Genomic DNA, 17,332 nt, shown 5'->3' with positions numbered 1-17,332 from the left:
TACTCCTAAAAGCCTCTTGAAGAGGATAGTAAGTGAAGACGTGTACAAATTCTTACCTGGCTGCTCTCCAATGTCCAAATATCCTTACGGTCCTCAAAAGGACACAGAATAGTGTGTCAAAAGTAGAGTCATTTGGTTAATAATATTGGTAGGTCCTCGCATAATCACACGAAAACAAAAGACTCGCAGGAACGAGGTCTACGGATGCCGAGTCATTGACAACTTTTCTAGTAGGGAGGCGAGAACCCCTGTGCGCATCTCCCTCACAGCTGGTCCTAATATATGACGTGTGATCCCAGCGGTGGGATGAAAGTGGACCCGTCCCGCCTCCATCGCGGGGGCAATTCGAACTTTCGGATAAACAACTCCATATCCAGCACATTTCTGGCTTTTATATTAAGACCTTAGTGCATTATTTGTCACAAGATTGAGTGTCATAGCCTATAGCCTACAACTGTCAAAGACATTCCGATGTGTCGGGCAACTCGAATCTGGCAGACGGTGACATGATGTCTACGCCTATTTCGGATGCAAAGTATGTGAACACACACGTAAAAAACATCGAGGATATTTGTGTGCATCTTCTGATGAACAGTTTAGGTTACGTCTGGTTCTCTATGATCGCACGCGTCAGTCAGGCGCGCTTATTTCGACCTGTTGGCAGGGAATTCACTTACAGTAGGTCAGGTGACCTAAATGGCCAAAATATCCAAAGTGTGGAAAGCATATAAATAATACTCCAGAACTCATCACCTCTCTTTTCACAGCTCAACACCTACCTGTTAGATGATTTGTTAAGGAGACTATTGATTGGTAGATACTACATGTGCTAACTTTGTTGCACTATAGCCTACAGTTACACTGTAGCTGAGACTGTATACTGTAGCTTGCATGTCCTCACACGTTTATGGACACATAAGATAAGGCAGGACCCTTCACCTAATGTCTACTCACCTACTGAAATACCCCATGGTGTCTCTGAGCTGTGTGGTCTCCAGTGTGTTGAAAGCTTCTGAGTAGTTGGATAACTTGGGGCATGCATGGAAAATGAAATGGGTCCTGTACCTTGAATGACCATGGGTGGCATGTAAACAAAACAAATAAAGCTATGGATAAAAATAAAAAAAATAAAAAAAGCTATGCTATGGTAGATGGACTTTACAGGACAAAGAATAGGGTGAAAAGAAATACCAGTTTAAAGATAGTGGCATAAGAAAGTGAGGAAAACAATACAAGAATGAGAATCAGCAAAATGATAGGTTGAAACATCTGGGTGGGTTAACAGATGGGAAAACATAATTGTAAAGAGAGAAAGTGTAAACAGCATGTTAAAAACACAGAGATCACATTCAGACCTAAATAGATTAATATGCCATATTCATATCAAAACATGTACAGCATGCACACTATATATCAAACTATCTATCGAACTACACCATATACAGTAGCAGTCATATTCCTTCAGATAACTGTGTGTGTATGTCTGTGTGTGTGTGTGTGTGTGTGCGCGCGTTCATGCTGCATGTGTGCGTGTGAATGTATATATATGTGGATGTATGTGCTTGTGTTCAAAAGTGTGTGTATGTGCGTGCGCTTGCATGTGTTTCTGTTTCTGTCTGTCTTAGTTAATGAACACATCTGACTCACAGACAGTGGCTCCTCTGTCTCCCTGTCCTCTGGCTTGGGAACCTCTAGGCGATCGATGAAGCCCTGCAGTTCTTTCCGGAAGGCCTTCATCTGAGCATGGATGCGGTAGAGCAGCTCATGCTCCCGGATACGGCTGCCGTCCTCCTCCTCGTCCATCCTGCCGAACAGTTCCCCGTTGGTGACGTAGACGCGGGCCTCCGCGATGATGGTGGCGGTGTCTGCTATCAGCCTGTCAATGGTCCGGCTCAACCGCTCTGCCTCGATGCGGATGTCCATCATCTGCTGCCGGTCCTTCAGGCTCCTGGATAAAAAACGGCTCTCCGGGGAATACAGGGAGCGGGTGGGGGTCAAGCAGCGGATGTTCCGCACCTCGTCCGAGTCGCTTTCCCCACCGATCGGGCCTTCGCGCTTGCGGTGGGGCGTGAGGCGCGAGGAGGTCACAGAGTCGTCATCGCGGCCCCCGTCGCTCTCGCAGTCGCTGTCCCGGGGGCTGGAGCGGATGCCGAGGTGGGAGGCCAGGTCGTAGCGCTGCATGTTGGAAAGGAGCACGCGGTTCTCGTACTGCAGCTGCATCACTTTGCCGCTGAGCTCGTTGATCTGCAGCCGCGCCGCCTTCAGCTCCTCCTGCAGGGCCTCCACCTTGGCCGCATCGGCGGCACTCCCTCCTCCTCCTCCGTGCCGGGAGCCCTCGCCGTGCTGACCCGCCTTGTACTTCAGCTTGTTCAGCTCGCCGGTGACCTTCTTGTTATCCTCCTCCACGTCGGCCAGGTTCCTGCGGAGGAGCTCGGCCTCGTCCTCCACCAGCTGGAGCTGTTGCCGGAGCTCGGAGAGAGCCTCGCCCTGCTCCCGGGAGGGGTGGTCCGCCGAGGCCCCCGCCAGGTTGTCCTCGCGCATGTCATCCAGCTCCGCCTTCAGCCCGCGGTTCTCCACCTCCAGCTCCACAATCTTCCTGCCTAGGATGTTGGCCTCCTCCTCCACAAGGCGCAGGCGTAGCTTCAGCTCAGACTCCCTGGTGGTGGCCGGGCCCCCAGCCTCGCCCTTGGGGAAGGGGCTGTCCACGTCTCCGTAGAAGGAGCGGTATTTCTGGAGCTCCTGCTCCAGGCGGTCCTTCTCCTTGTCTATCTTGGCCATCTTCTTCCTCATGATGACCGCCTCCTCCTTGATGAAGGCCAGCTGGCATTTTAGATCATCATTTTCTTCCTGAAGAGAAAAAGAAACACATTGTTCATTTGTATTTGCCATATTAAAACATTGTTGATTTTGTGATTGAGCATCAATGCATTACCCATTCAGTCATAGTATATGTACAGTATGTATTCTATCTGAAGCTTACCTCTGTTGGTGTCTGTGGAGTCCTTTTGTCTTTCTGCACATCCTTGCCTCCTCGTCTTTTCAATGACAGCTTTGGGAAATAAAGATGACATCATCAGCGATGATGGGGGGGAAGTGATATCATCAGTATTTACTGGACTCAAGTCAGTGGAAACATTAATAGACCGAGGTAGACACACACACACACACACACACACACACACTCACACACACACACACACACACACACACACACACACACACACACTCTCTCTCTCTCTCTCTCTCTCTCTCCTCCTCACCTCTTTGGCCTTCTCCAGTTCATTCTGTAAGGCTTGCTTAGTCACCTCCACCTCTATCAGCTTTTGCCTCAGCTTCTCATTCTCATCCTCTGTCTTGGTACGTTTCTCCTCCACGTTCTCCAGCTCATGGTGCAGCCTCACTGATACATCCTTCGCGACCTATATGAATACCACACATGGACATAAAATGTACAAACCTCGCGCCACCTGAACAGTTTCTTCCCCATGGCAGTGGGGCAACAACACAAACAAGCCCCCTGCCTCTCATTGCCTCTGGGACTTCCAACCCCTCCCCCCCTCTATCGAACACACACACACACACACACACACACACACATACAATTGACACTGTCATTTATATTAGTTTTACATTACTCTAATTTACAGCCTACACAATTATTGTTCTATTGCCCTTTTTGCCATTGCCATTTTAAACTATTTTTGCTTATATATTGGTTTTTTTTATGGCCTATGCACCAACCTCACCAAGTCAATTTACTGTATGTGCAAAATATACTTATAATTCTGATTCTGATTCTGATTCTGACATGGATATGCTGGCTAAATTCCCAATCCGGCCCTGATACTTTAATGGTCACCTATACTTTAATGGACACCCATTATGTTCTCAGTCAACATACCTGTAATAAAGGTTGAATAATAATAAATAAACATTCTGGTAAATTGTCAGGCCAAACTGTATGGAAAGGCAGGCTGAGCATGGAATTAATTAAATTGGAGAACATTATAATGCTTGGAATGGAATTATGAATATCCCTTCTGTGTTCCACTGTCACACACCTGTAGGCTATACTGTGAACAGCCATTAGAAGACCATACCTTCAGGTCTTGCTCCAAGCTCCTCAGCAGTTCATCGTCCATTTCGCCAGTTTGTGCAAACCGCATCCTCTTCCTCTCCGCCTTCCGCAAACGGTACTGGAGAATCCTGCAGTTCTTATTGGCCCTCTCCAGCTCACGTCGCATGTCTTGCAGTTGACAGGCGTCTTCTTCGTAGAACGTGTCTCGCATTTCATCCATCTCTGCTCGCATTTCCTCTATTTCGGTCTGATGTAAACAATGAATAAATGATATAATATATATTATGGCAAAAAAATTGTCATATTCGACGTGGCATTCATTTAATAACAACTAGGCCTGTTCTGTTATGAAGCCCACTTTAATATTAACCAGGCGCGACTGCACATACATGTCATAGCTTACCTTTAGATCGTCGTTTTCATCCTCCAATTTCTCTATTTCATCCTGCAGGTACTGGTCTGGGTCTGGCGGAGGAGGCACCGGCTCGGGAACGACGGCCTCGGGGGAAAGCTCCGGCTCCGAGACCGGGGAGGGAGATTTCTTGGCCTGCATCTTTTCCCCTTTCTTTAAGCTTTTAGTCAGGTGAAACTGTATCAACTCAGACTGCAAGCATCCCTCTTTCCAAAAGCCAGGCCCGCAACCCACAGCGGTCTTGGAGCTCTTCTTATTGCCGGTCGAGGAGGCCTCTCCTCTCGGATTTTTGCTCTTTAATTTGGGTGATTTCGATGAGCAAGGCTGATCGGAAACGACACGATTTGTATCTCCCTTTAAACTCGTTGTGTCAGTGCAACGTGAGTCTTCGGTATTATGACCGCGTTCTTCGGCTCTGCCTCTCGTCGCCGCCCTGCTCAACGTCGGACTTTCAGCACCACTGGGCTGGACAGCTGCCGCGCCTTTGGAAGCTTGTCTCTCTTTGCCAGTGGCTGTTGAGACGGGAGAATGGCCTCGACTGCCTCGACCTCCTTGTTTTGATGTGATGGGCTTTGACGGTGTGGTGCTTTTCTGGGTCGTTTTAGATCCACTGTCTTTGATGCCAGCCGGAGACGAAGCCCGCTGCTGCTTTCGGCTGCTATTGTCTGGCTGTCGCGCATCGGCAGCGCCGCTTGTGGTGGGGTTCATGGTGTCATAGGCGGACGTTCAGTACATCCATAGCCATATCCTTGTGTCGCTCTAGATGAAAAAAACGTTACCAAATCATTATTATCTAATGATACAAATGCAGTTTGATTCAGGCATAGCCCTGTGTGTGTGTGTGTGTGTGTGTGTGTGTGTGTGTGTGTGTGTGTGTGTGTGTGTGTGTGTGTGTGTGTGTGCGTGCGTGCGTGCGTGCGTGCGTGCGTGCGTGTGTGTGTGTGTGTGTGTGTGTGTAGGTTTAAATATTTGAAGAGGCTAAGCTATTTCGAGAGATATTACGTAATTTGTTGAATATTGTATGTGCACTTCGTGATTACATTCAACAACCCATCCATGTTGTGTACAAGGGTTGTGTTATGCATTACATAGCCTACATTACATAATGTACATTACATTGTAGGCCAATTGAGGCAACCCATCTCGAATTTGCGTCTCGTATTATGCAGGGACTGCAACCAGGGAATTGCCGAGTAATTGTAAATCCCATCATCCAATTAAAGAGCACTGGGGCTGCGCATGTGGCCATCTGACTTTGGTGCGATCTTCAACAAGACAAATTAATTAGAGCAGAGCTCTGACCTCGAATAAGTCTTGTGAATAAGGCAGTGATCGCCACGTTCGAGGTTCGAGCCGGTCATTTCACTACCCGACACGTTCGATGATTCATTAATCCAATGGATGGAAAGGAGCAACAAATAAAACAACACAGGAGCACAAGCTGCACGATGCCCGCTGTAGCCTATCCCATAGAAACAATGATTTTGGATAAGACTATGGATCAAGTGACTTCTACATTGTATAATATGATACAGATAGGCATCTGGATGTAGCCTAAATATGTTTTTCAGGTCCAATTTCCAGATGATGATATAGCACAATGGGTGAGAATTAAGCCAAGCGCATTTAAATTCAAGAGCCAGTATACAATAATGATATAGGCCAATGGGTTTTGATAACAAGAAGAGATGTCCCAACAACGAAAGAAAGCATGAACAGTGAATGAACAATGTGATGAAGCACAACACTGAAACATTGAAACATATTTGCTCCATGTAAAGAAAATATCTCAATCATATTCTATTTCTAATCCGATGTAATAAAGAATTCAAATGCAAATGTCATCTTACCAACAGAAGCAATTTTTGTAGGATCCCGGCGACAGTGATGAGAAGAAGGGATGCTGCCAGGGAGCATCCGACGGAACAGTTTCAATATTCATGCAATGACGTCAGCGCAGGGAGGGACGCAGGGACGAACCAGGAAATGGAGTTGAAACTCTTTGTTGGGGCCCATGGCTAGGGCATGACTCAAATACAAGATATACTAAAATAACGGGTCTCCATTTTTGTAGCGTATCATCTATGAAAATGCCACCAATTTAACATGTAATTAATTAATTAAATGACAAAAAGTAGAGAATCATTAATACCGGAAACCAATAAAGAGAGCGTGCCTGCCTGCTTATAAATGATGATGTCAGCGGTTCCTGTCTGCCGCGCCCTGCACAGCGCTACAAGCTGCCGCAGCAGGTTCCTCTTGTCTTCTGCCATCACAGAGGACAAACCCTCAGCATATGCCTAATGGAGGCCTGAAGGTCTTGTAAACCATAGAGGAAAAGATGATTGTGCAGATATGCTACATATATTGACATTTTAATGAGATGCAAATGATATTAGTTTCCTGTGCAAATTAGTTTTTTTATGAGTTATGTCTATGAATAATAATGTGGCCTTATAACAAGGACACATAACTGGTCATAGTTGGTGTGCCCCAAACCCTTAAAATATTTAAATCTAAGCTAAAAACCTTCATGTTTTGCACCAGTTATGATTAAACACAAACACTTCTATCAATGTCTTTTTTCCATTAACTATTGTCTTTTTAAATGTTTTATCTATTTACTTCTTATATTTGCTTTTATTCATTGTAATTTTTATTTTCCTATGCTCCTCTTGCTGTATTTTTTAATAATGCATGTAAAGCACTTTGAATTGCCCCTGTTGTATGAAATGTGCTATACAAATAAACTTGCCTTGCCTTGCCTTGCCTCTTCTCATCTACTCTCATGGCTCTTTAATACTTCACTGGACACGCCTACATTACGGTGACGGCGCACCCGAAAATCCATTTCTTGTAAATGTCTTTAGTGAGCCACACATCCTGACATGTACATTTGCCAGGCAGAGCTACAGCTGCTTGCTGCCGCTTAACCTGCACCGGGATGTCCTTGAGGCGCGTGCGTGGTGCGACTCAGATAGCGGGAGAGACATGCAGACAGCGCAACGGAGCATATTTACTAACATTACGTTAACAAGTTTAGATTGTATTCCCCTCTCTCTCTCCCTCTCTAAAACAAAAAACATATATTTATTTTTTCTCAAATTCACAAACTTTCAAGGACCCGTGGGAACCCTGCATTTTGATCATGATGATATTTTGATGATTATTTTCGAGGGCTTTAATGCTTTAATGATCAGAATGAGAGATGAATAGATATGGGGCTTTTTAATATTATTATTTGTATTATTATCATTGTTTAAAAAAAAAAAGAAATGTAAAAAAAAACTCATGAGCTCCTGAGATCAGAATGTTCAGAAAACATGCAGGATGACGTCATAAAGAGAGGACATTTGACGTCACAATCAAATGTCGTCTATAAAAACCCCCGCGGCAGTTTCTCGGGCCAGTTGACCTGCTGCATCAGAAGTAGCAACACGGGACACAAGCAAGGTAAGCGCCTGTGTTCGCTACTTGAGTTAGCCGAAGTTAGCTAGTTACCATTGTGTGTGGTGGCGCCGGCAGGATTAGATTTCATAGTACGCACAGAAACGTAACAAAACTTTGCAGACTAGCCTACAATATAGGTTGGATGGTTGTATCACCTATAACCCGCTCTACACAGAGCGCAGCAACACAAACATTTACTATAATACATATGGGACATGTATGTTGACACATGTAAGACAAAATCTTCCAAAAATGTATTTTTTTAATGGTGATTAAGGGGGTGTTCACACTTGACGTCTTTTTTTTTTGGGGGGGGGGGGGGGAAGCGCCTTTTTACATACAACCCTATGGGAAAAGGAAAAATTGATTGATTGGTTGGCGAAGCACTCGTGAAGAGCCCCCTCATTGGCTGGTGAGTCTACCGTCTATAAACAGAAGAGTCACGTGGGTCTGAGGGAGATGTATGTAAAAAGACGGTGAAAAGTTAAATAAAATCAATTGAAAAAGGCGGCGGCAGCTGCGCTTTTCTCACGCTTTTTAAAAAGTGTATTGATTTTATTTAACTTTTCACCGTCTTTTTACATACATCTCCCTCAGACCCACGTGACTCTTCTGTTTATAGACGGTAGACTCGCCAGCCAATGAGGGGGCTCTTCACGGGTGCTTCGCCAACCAATCAGGTAGCGGTATTGCCCTACCATCCTACAACCCCTAATGGGGAGAAAAGCGGAGCTGTCATGCCCAAACCTGGCAGGCCTAATCGTTTAGAACGCTCTTGCTAATCGTTCGAACGTTCAGGACCAGGTGGCGACTGTGACGTCACTAGAATGACGCCACAAGGCCTGCGAAAAAACATTTAGGTTCGAGCTGTCTACGAAACTAGATATTGAAGAGTAGAACATTAGCATTTTATTTTCCTTTATCAGATTTAACTGAAGGAACCACCAAGGGGGACTCCATGAAAAATGACAGAGGAGGTGATTGTTATAGCCCAGTGGGATTACACAGCACAGAAGGACCATGAACTTGACATCCGGAAAGACGAGCGTCTCGTTCTCCTGGACGACTCCCACATGGCCTGGTGGAAGGTGCGCAATGCCGCCAACATCACGGGCTATGTGCCCTACAACTATGTGCAGCTTGGTAAGTAACTCCAGGTGTACTGTCGAAGTCTCTCTCCCTGCTCTTTTTCTAAGTGAACACAGAGGAGGCTCACCTCATCATTTTATTAATGCAGAGAAATGGTGCTCTGGAAATGCTTGACTGCCTCACACACTCTGGTTAAAACAGTGTTTTTTCAAGGATGTTGATGTATCTTAAGTATTCTGTGAATGTAGAGGAGATATTTATAAGGTAATTACAGACATGGTGAAATGTTTGTCAATCGGGAGAATTTCCATCATTGAATCACCTTTTCCAGGTCAGTGGCAGGGGTAATGAGCTGTGAAAGTGCAATGCTCAAAGCCTGGCTAGGGTTGCACCACCTCTTACTAAGTACAAAATAACCCTAGTTATAGCGTATTTACTAAATCAAGATTTAGTCACTACTAAACTTGAATGGGTTGCACCAAGCACACTAGTTATGACGTAGAGCTTAGTAACTACTAAATATGTATACATACCCCTAGTGGTGTAAGTTATAACTTAGCTGTTACTAAGAAGACCTTAGCCAATCAGCGAGCAAAGCAAAACCCTCCGTTTTTAAATCCTCAATTTTGGCCGCCATTGGCTAAAAGCTGTAATTTGGCTCTACAAGTGTTAATATGTCATTTTATGAAGTTTTAATATGTTTTCAGGCGAGAAAGTAACCATATATATTCACAAAATGTATCCGGTTTATCAAAATAACCCGTTTATATATCTGATCTGACGTTTTTTCCCCCAATTCTGTGGGAAACTTCGCAAGCAACATTACGTTGCTAAGATACCTTACTTTATCTCCGCTGAGGTAACGACAGTAAGCTCTACTCGTGTTGCTAGCGAAGTTTCCCACAGAAGTGGGGAAAAAAACGTCAGATCAGATATATAAACGGGTTATTTTGATAAATAATTTGATATATTTTTTTATATAATATATATACAGAGGACAGGTCGTGGTGGTGGTGGTACAACAACAGAGTCCTGGAGAGTGAGGCCCTGTTGGCCAAGGCAGCAGCTGAGGAGGCTCTGGGGCTTTGCAGGGAGGAGGTGATGGAGAGCCGACTTAGGGAGAGCGCCCTCCAAAAAAAGCTCCACAATATGGAGAAGGAGAAGAAGAGCCTCCTCCGCAACAACAACTCCGACCTGGAGAAGGTGAAGGAGGCAAAGGACAAGATCAGGGTCCTGGAGGAGGCCCGCACCAAGCTCCAGGAGGACAAAGACCAGTGGGGGAAGGAGAAGGCCTCCCTCACAGCCACCCATCTGCAGGCCCTAGCTGACGCCAAGAAGCTGGAGGAGAAGGAGAGAGCTTTAAACTCCCATCAGGTGCAGATGGAGCAGCGCACCGCTGAGGCTGAGGAGAGGAGCAGGGCGGAGGTGGAGGCACAGAAGATGGTCACCATCGACCTGGTCACCTGTCGTCAGCAGCTCTCCCTCTCCCAGACCAAGCTGCAGCAGAAGGAGGTCCAGAGCACGGAGCTGAAGCTGCAGTTGGAGGTCATGAGGGAAAAGTCAGAAAAGGAAGAGGAGAAGAAGAAATCCCTAGTTCCCTACTTTAAGTGGTTAGGGTTAGGTTTGGGGTTAGGGTTTGGGTTAGGCTTGGGTTTGGGCTTATTCGGTGCTTGAAAAAAATGGAAAAAGACTCAGAAAAGAGAGGAAAAGAGGAAATCCAAAGTTCCCTACTTTAAGTGTTTAGGGTTTGGGTTAGCACATTTACACCGTGTTTGAAAAAAGAAAGAAAAAGACTCAGAAAAGAGAGGAGAAAAAAAATAAAAAATAAAAAATTCAAATCAAATGTTATTTGTATAGCGCATTTCTTACAGTGGATTGTGTACATAGCCTTTATTTATGTAAACCAGCTCCTTACCTTACCTTTTTTCTAAAAGTTTTTTTTTTTTTTCCTTTCCTAACACCAGGAGAGCCACCCCTCCTAAATTTCGTTGTTTTGGTACCTGTACTGTAGCAATGACAATAAAGATCAAGGAGGACACACACACACACACACACACGCACACGCACGCGCACACGCACACACGTACACACCTCCATCTCCAACGCAGCAGACAGACACCAGAGAGAGTGACTAGAGAAATCAGTATGAGTGACGGACCCAGGGGGGAGAGAGAGAGAGGAAATCAGAGAAGATAGATGCGCTATTATATACTCACTGGTGCGCTCTGTGCGCTTCCTGCACTGCACTTCTTGGTGATGGAAGGCGTCTTGATCAGTTCCCGTTTCTTTCGGGTGAACAGTTTTAATGTCCCTTTGCCGTCCATGATCCGGACTTTTTCTTTTTTCAGCTTCACATAAAGCCCCTCCAGCCCCACCACCACCCACCCCCCACTTGCTCTCCACTTCTTGGGTTTCTTCGGACCGCTCACTGGTGCTGTGTCCCTCCTCCCATGGAGACCACCGACCTTCAGCCACGTTAACGGTGTGTCCTCGAACCCTTTCCTCTTGTCACACATGGAGGGAGCAGCGCAGGGCAGGCTCACTGACACAGGCTCACTGACACAGGCTCACTGACGGGCTCACTGACAAGGCTCAGCTCACCACAAACAGTCAGTGCATCCGCTCCGGTTTTTTCTTTTTTCTTTTCTCTCTCTCTCTCTCTCTCTCTCTCTCTCTCTCTCTCTCTCTCTCTCTCTCTCTCTCTCTCTCTCTCTCTCTCTCAAGGGAAGAAAATTACGCATGTGATCATGTCATGCCACCCTCTCCATTCGACTGGCTGGGGGCGTTAGAGGACTGCGATTAGATTAAACAACTGTTTAATTTAATGAAATGCACCAAGCAAGCATCTCACACCATCTCTAATAATAACCCTAAACAGAAAAAATTGTTTGGATGGTAAATTAGGCTACTGTGCGTAAAAACAGGGACTTAAGAATGAGAATTAATTAAGAATCATGCGTTCGACTGTCTTTGTGGCCAGTAGGTAAGAGGGTATAGTTGGATTCCAGTTAGGAGACGTTGGGTTGTCCTGCTCTCTGTGGTCCTCTGTGCTCTAATCAAGCCATCCATGTGGACACACCTGTGTTTTGACCATGTGATCATCTTGTGATCAAGGCCCATATATAAACCTGTTTTGTGTTTGTTGCTATAGTAGGACCAAGCTGGGACTTATTTCAAAATCTGGAGTCAGAAGAGGTTTATACTCTGGGCCTGTGTTTCCAAACAAGCTTGTACTAGACATTCAGCCAACCTTGTCATTTTACATTAATTCTTGGCCGCCCTCTGAAAATCTCCCTCTGCCCCAAGCTGTGTTGCAAAACAGCTCTGTGTGAGCAGGGAAACAGTCAGCTGAATGGTTTGGTTTGGAGAGAGTATATACTGTTGGAGATAATAGTTAGAGATGTAATTTGGAGGGGCCCATCTCTCCCAAGGTGTGCTTCAGTCTCCAGATTCCCCCATCTCTCACCCTCCTCACGCTAACACACAACTGAATTGCTGTCCCAAGAAACGAGTTTGAGGGGGTAGAATTTAAGAAAGGTTGGAGTTAGATCTTGGATTGGTTCTGCTCTGAATACCATAGCCAATAGCTTTCCTTCAGACCCATGCAGGCTTATATTACCCTTTACTGGTGTAGCTGAAAACAAGACACATATCATTTGCAATCACAATCTAATTGCCCGGCAATATATTCTAAAACCAATTAGCTGGCTTATTCAGGGGTACTGGTCTGGTTTTAAAGGGTCACAGATGTTTTGGGGTTTGCACCAATGGTCTACTCTGTCTCTGCCCCACCTCCAGCTCTCCAACCCTCCACCCCCATGGCCGTTCTGTCATTAATCATGACGTGACAGATGTCCGTATCCCCAGGGCTGTTTCATGCTAAAATCCACTCAACACTGCCTGTCCCACTGATGCCTCTGTCTACTCTACAGCATATTCCTCTAATGCTCAAATGTCAATCCCGGTTCCTTCAAATTAGATTGAATTGATTGTATTTACTTACTGCCTTGCACTTGTCCAGAGCTCATATTTTGTTGTTTCAATTGTTGAATTGGGATTTGTAACAAATACATCAGAAATATGAATGACCCTGTAGTAGTGAGCTGACCGTGAGGTACTGTTGTGATGAGTTGACTGTGGTACTGTGTCGCGTCTGTGAGTGCAGCAGTTCCATCAGGGCACCAAGGACAGCTGTATCAGCACAAGGACATCAACACACAGAGAGAGGCCTTGATGAACTCACATCCCAAAATAACACCTCCTCTACCCCCCCTGGCCTGTCCCACCCTCCCCTTCCCTCCTCACCCTTCCCTTCCCCCTACACCATTACAATGACATCATGTCCAGACACATCCAGACTCCTGCATTGTTTGAAAATATGAGAGATGTCTAGAATAGTATTTTATCCTTTATATTCTTTTTTCCAGGGTTGTGTAGCCTATGGTACAGCCTCAATGTAAATATAAGTCATTATTTGCCTCCTAATGATCACGATGGCCTAAAGGGATTGGCCTGGGTTTACTCACTGACTACGTCATAACAAATTAGTTACCAAATGACTATGTAACATGTTAATACAACAATGTTACTGGAGAGGTAATTACAATGTAACTACACAACCGTAAGAGTGGATTCATGAAAAGTCTGACCCAGTATTGATTTTATGATGTTGTGGCTGCCACTCTGCCCGATGACTCACTGCAGGGCCTCATGAGGCGACAATAAACGGTAGCCTTTCCTCAGACGGAGATAAGACCCTGCCTCTCCAGACCGCTGCACCAGTCTCTGGTGTCCTCTCTATATCCACTTTTCCGGGAGTTTCCGGCAGGCAGGAAGAGGATTACTTTATGCTGTGGAATCCCATGGAGGGTTTTAGACAAGTTCAGCACAGACCAGGCTTGAGCCTGCTATGCCCGCGCCCTGGAGGATCAATGCACTGCATGTGGGAGGAAAGGAGGTGGGAGTATGGAGGCGTAGAGAACCGCTTGTTTTTTACTCTTATAGACAGTCCACATTACATGGACTTTTGCTTCAGACATTTGGATTAGAAAATGTAAATATGTTTTAGAATTGAGTTCCTATCGTGCCTACATTAATCCTACATGGAATCTTCTTTCGCTGTATCCTGAGGAAATGATGAAACTGCAGTGAAAATAGAGGGAACCCCAAGGGGAGGCGCTTACTGAATTTACAGTTTCTCTGGTATTGAATTCTGAAAGTATTGCTTGGCTAACAACATAACAAAGAACTATCATTCATCTCTTTCTCTGCCTTTAGAAAACACCCACTCATAAATTCTCTTGTGTAACAATGCACACACACACACACACACACACACACACACACACACACACACACACACACACACACACACACACATACACACACACACACACACACACACACACACACACACACACAACCACTCAATTCAACTGTGTATTAGTCCACGTGGATTACAGTTGACCTGCAAAGAGGGGGTGGGAGCCTCATTTAGAAGACAGCTGTTGTATAGTTACCATGGAAACCTTTGTCTCTGGGATGAGAGAGGCACAAGAAGAGGCATTCTGGTCCCTTGGTCCTTAGAGGTACCCTCATAAGTGCAGAATGGGAGGAGACAAAAGGAGAGAGATATGGGACAGATAAAAGAGTAGGTGGAGAGATTACCCTCATAGGATCACACAGCCAGGAAACAGCTAGCAATAGATTATAGATTAACATTTGCATTTACATTTTTAACATTTAGCAGATGCCTTTATTCCTTAATACATTTGGCTAAATAAGTGAATCATCTGTTCATCAGTCATCACAAGAAAATGCTAGGAAAAGAAATAAAACAATAAAAGAAATGCTAGTACCAGGGGCCATTGGCAGGAAGAATTATTATTATTATTATTATTATTATTATTATAATTATTATTTTAAACAGCCAAGAGAAATGATTCGAAAGTAAAAGTTGGTCTTTATTGTTTATATTCAGAGTCAGAGAAATGGTGCCATACAAGATTAAGATTAATTAAGATTAAAGATACCGCGATGCCATGTACAGTATGTGAGTTGTAGACATGGAAAGGATGTCACTTAGCATATGAGTTTGAACCTCACACCCCATATAATGTTGTAGAAAAAACATGTCAAAATATTATTTTTCCTGAAAGCTTCTTTATCATCTGGCAAAACCGCTACCTAAAGTGGGAAATCTCTGCAAGACATGTCAGATTCCATGTGACAATTATGCCCTCCTGTGTACGCTGGGAGAATAGCAAGACCTAACTGAGATCAAATCCAGCCTGGCCCTTTCTCGTTTGTGCATTTATTGATTAAATATAATATTTCATATAGTTTGAACCCTACTCAGGGAGACTATCCATCTGTATACATGTTTATAAGGGCTGGCATTGGTAAGGAGTGATGATACACTACATCCTCCACTCGCTTTCTCCAGTGCGTTTTGAGAAGCAACTGGAGAACAGAAAACAGTGAACAGTGGTTCAAACTATACCAAATACTACAATTAATCAATAAATATACAGTCATGTAATAAATATACAGTCATGTAATAAAGTGTGTGAGAAAGAGACAAAATAATGTCAAGTAAAAATGTACAGGCATTCTGTTTAATTTAATTTGAGGAAGTCATGATAATTTTAAAAATAACATACATTGGAAGCTGCTTGGAAAAAGAAATGTATTTTCATGATAAGCTGGGTACTTTTCCAAATGTGGAATGTACAAATTTGCACAGCATATGTACAACACTTACTGAATAAAAAAAACAACAACACAAAAACAGACAAGCACTTTGCTCTTCAGAAATCCATATTTACACTCAAACTTATCAATAAATAAATGCAATAGATAACATTTCATTACATTACTTGATACAAATCTGAATTTGATGATATACAGTAGACTAGTGTTATGGTATATGTACAGTATCATATTTAAGTAGAACAATAGTTGTCCTTCACAGCAAGTTCACCAGCTTCATCAGCTTCACAGGTTTCCCTCATTAAATATATTGTGTTTGCCTAGTTTTGATTTGTCCTTATCCATAGCAGCTCTCAGAGTGAACTATCTCTTGACACAGATCTCTACCATTCAGCACACAACACATCCACTGTGTAAGACAAGTAGTGATACAGTATGCGCTAGCGCTGTAGAGGCAATCAGGACATCGAAAGACCATAAAAAAAACATTAGCAAACATTTCTGACAAGATTCCACTGGCTAACCTGTCAAAGTGGAAAGAACTACATTTTGCATTACGATACTTATATTGACTGTCCTTAACAATAAATGATGTTCTTAATTTCTTACTGTATACACGTGACAAAATAAAACCAGTCAAATTGATGATACATATTCATGATCAAATTAATATGTATTGATTTTGTTTTATCAAATCAATAACGATAGATTCAATAGCTGTTTGTACTCTCAGACCTTGTATTGTATTGTCAACAGCTTATCCCCTGTCTAAAAGAAACACCCCTGGGGGGTATTCCATCAACATCTCTAAAGGAAAATCCAGGCTTATTTTGATAAGTTTCGCGAGACGCTGATGGAATACCCCCCTGGTGACTGGCTGCTGGAATGTTGGTGTTCTTTAGGGATATTGTTTGTAAACTCAAGACTGACTTTCTCTGCTCATTATGGCCTAACATAACATGAACTAACACATCCGGACAAAGGACAAAAATGATACACATTATGGGTTATTATATTCTGTAAAAAGGCATACAACATTGATTAATTTGAACAAAACAAAGCCCAAAGATAAACTGACATTTGATGCTGCGCTGGATGAAGAGCACTGGGTGTGTGTAAAGTGTATTCCTGTCTTTTTACAGCGGTGTTCACTCGCATCAGTCGGTCACAAACAGGGATAGTAGTAGCGGGCAAACATTATTTACGCACCTTTTTAATGATGGATGGTGATGGATTTTCACATTAGTGCTTAAGTGTGTCATTTCCCCCCGGGTGTCATGTGTTTACCCACCTTTTTTTACCACTACATCCCAGGTCACAAACTTCTACACCAGAGTAAAGAGAGGGAACACTTTGTTTGATGTTTACCACACGAGAAACTACATTGTTATTACTGTAGTTGTGATGATGGTCACCTTGAAAAAGGCATGAACCAAGCACCTGCCTCTCCAACATCTCCTCCCCTTACAGGCTAGTTTACATCCCATCCATCCATATACCAACCCAGATCGTGGTCTGATACCACGCCTCAAAAACACATCCACACCTCCTCCTCCTCCTCCTCCTCCTGATTCTCTGAGTCTGTTAGGGTC

At 44.1% G+C, this 17,332-nt stretch overlaps 1 protein-coding gene across 1 annotated transcript; it reads right to left on the bottom strand.

Annotated features, from left to right (window-relative positions):
* Positions 1-1,158: 1,158 nt before the first annotated feature.
* Positions 1,159-4,859, bottom strand: mtcl3 (MTCL family member 3; the record flags this gene model as incomplete). The annotated part of the gene is made up of 6 exons (XM_080540054.1): positions 4,482-4,859; positions 4,101-4,325; positions 3,261-3,419; positions 2,981-3,046; positions 1,648-2,847; positions 1,159-1,269 (listed from the first exon to the last, which is right to left on the bottom strand). The coding sequence occupies exons 1-6, from the start codon at positions 4,629-4,631 to the stop codon at positions 1,159-1,161; spliced, it is 1,911 nt and encodes a 636-aa protein (XP_080396180.1). The 5' UTR covers positions 4,632-4,859.
* Positions 4,860-17,332: the final 12,473 nt, after the last annotated feature.

The sequence above is a fragment of the Nansenia antarctica genome (genome assembly GCF_963989245.1).
Source record: "Nansenia antarctica genome assembly, chromosome: 10".
Classification (NCBI taxonomy): Eukaryota; Metazoa; Chordata; class Actinopteri; order Argentiniformes; family Microstomatidae; genus Nansenia; species Nansenia antarctica.
Note: the sequence above shows the minus strand (reverse complement) of the source record. Positions and strands in the feature narration are given on the sequence as shown.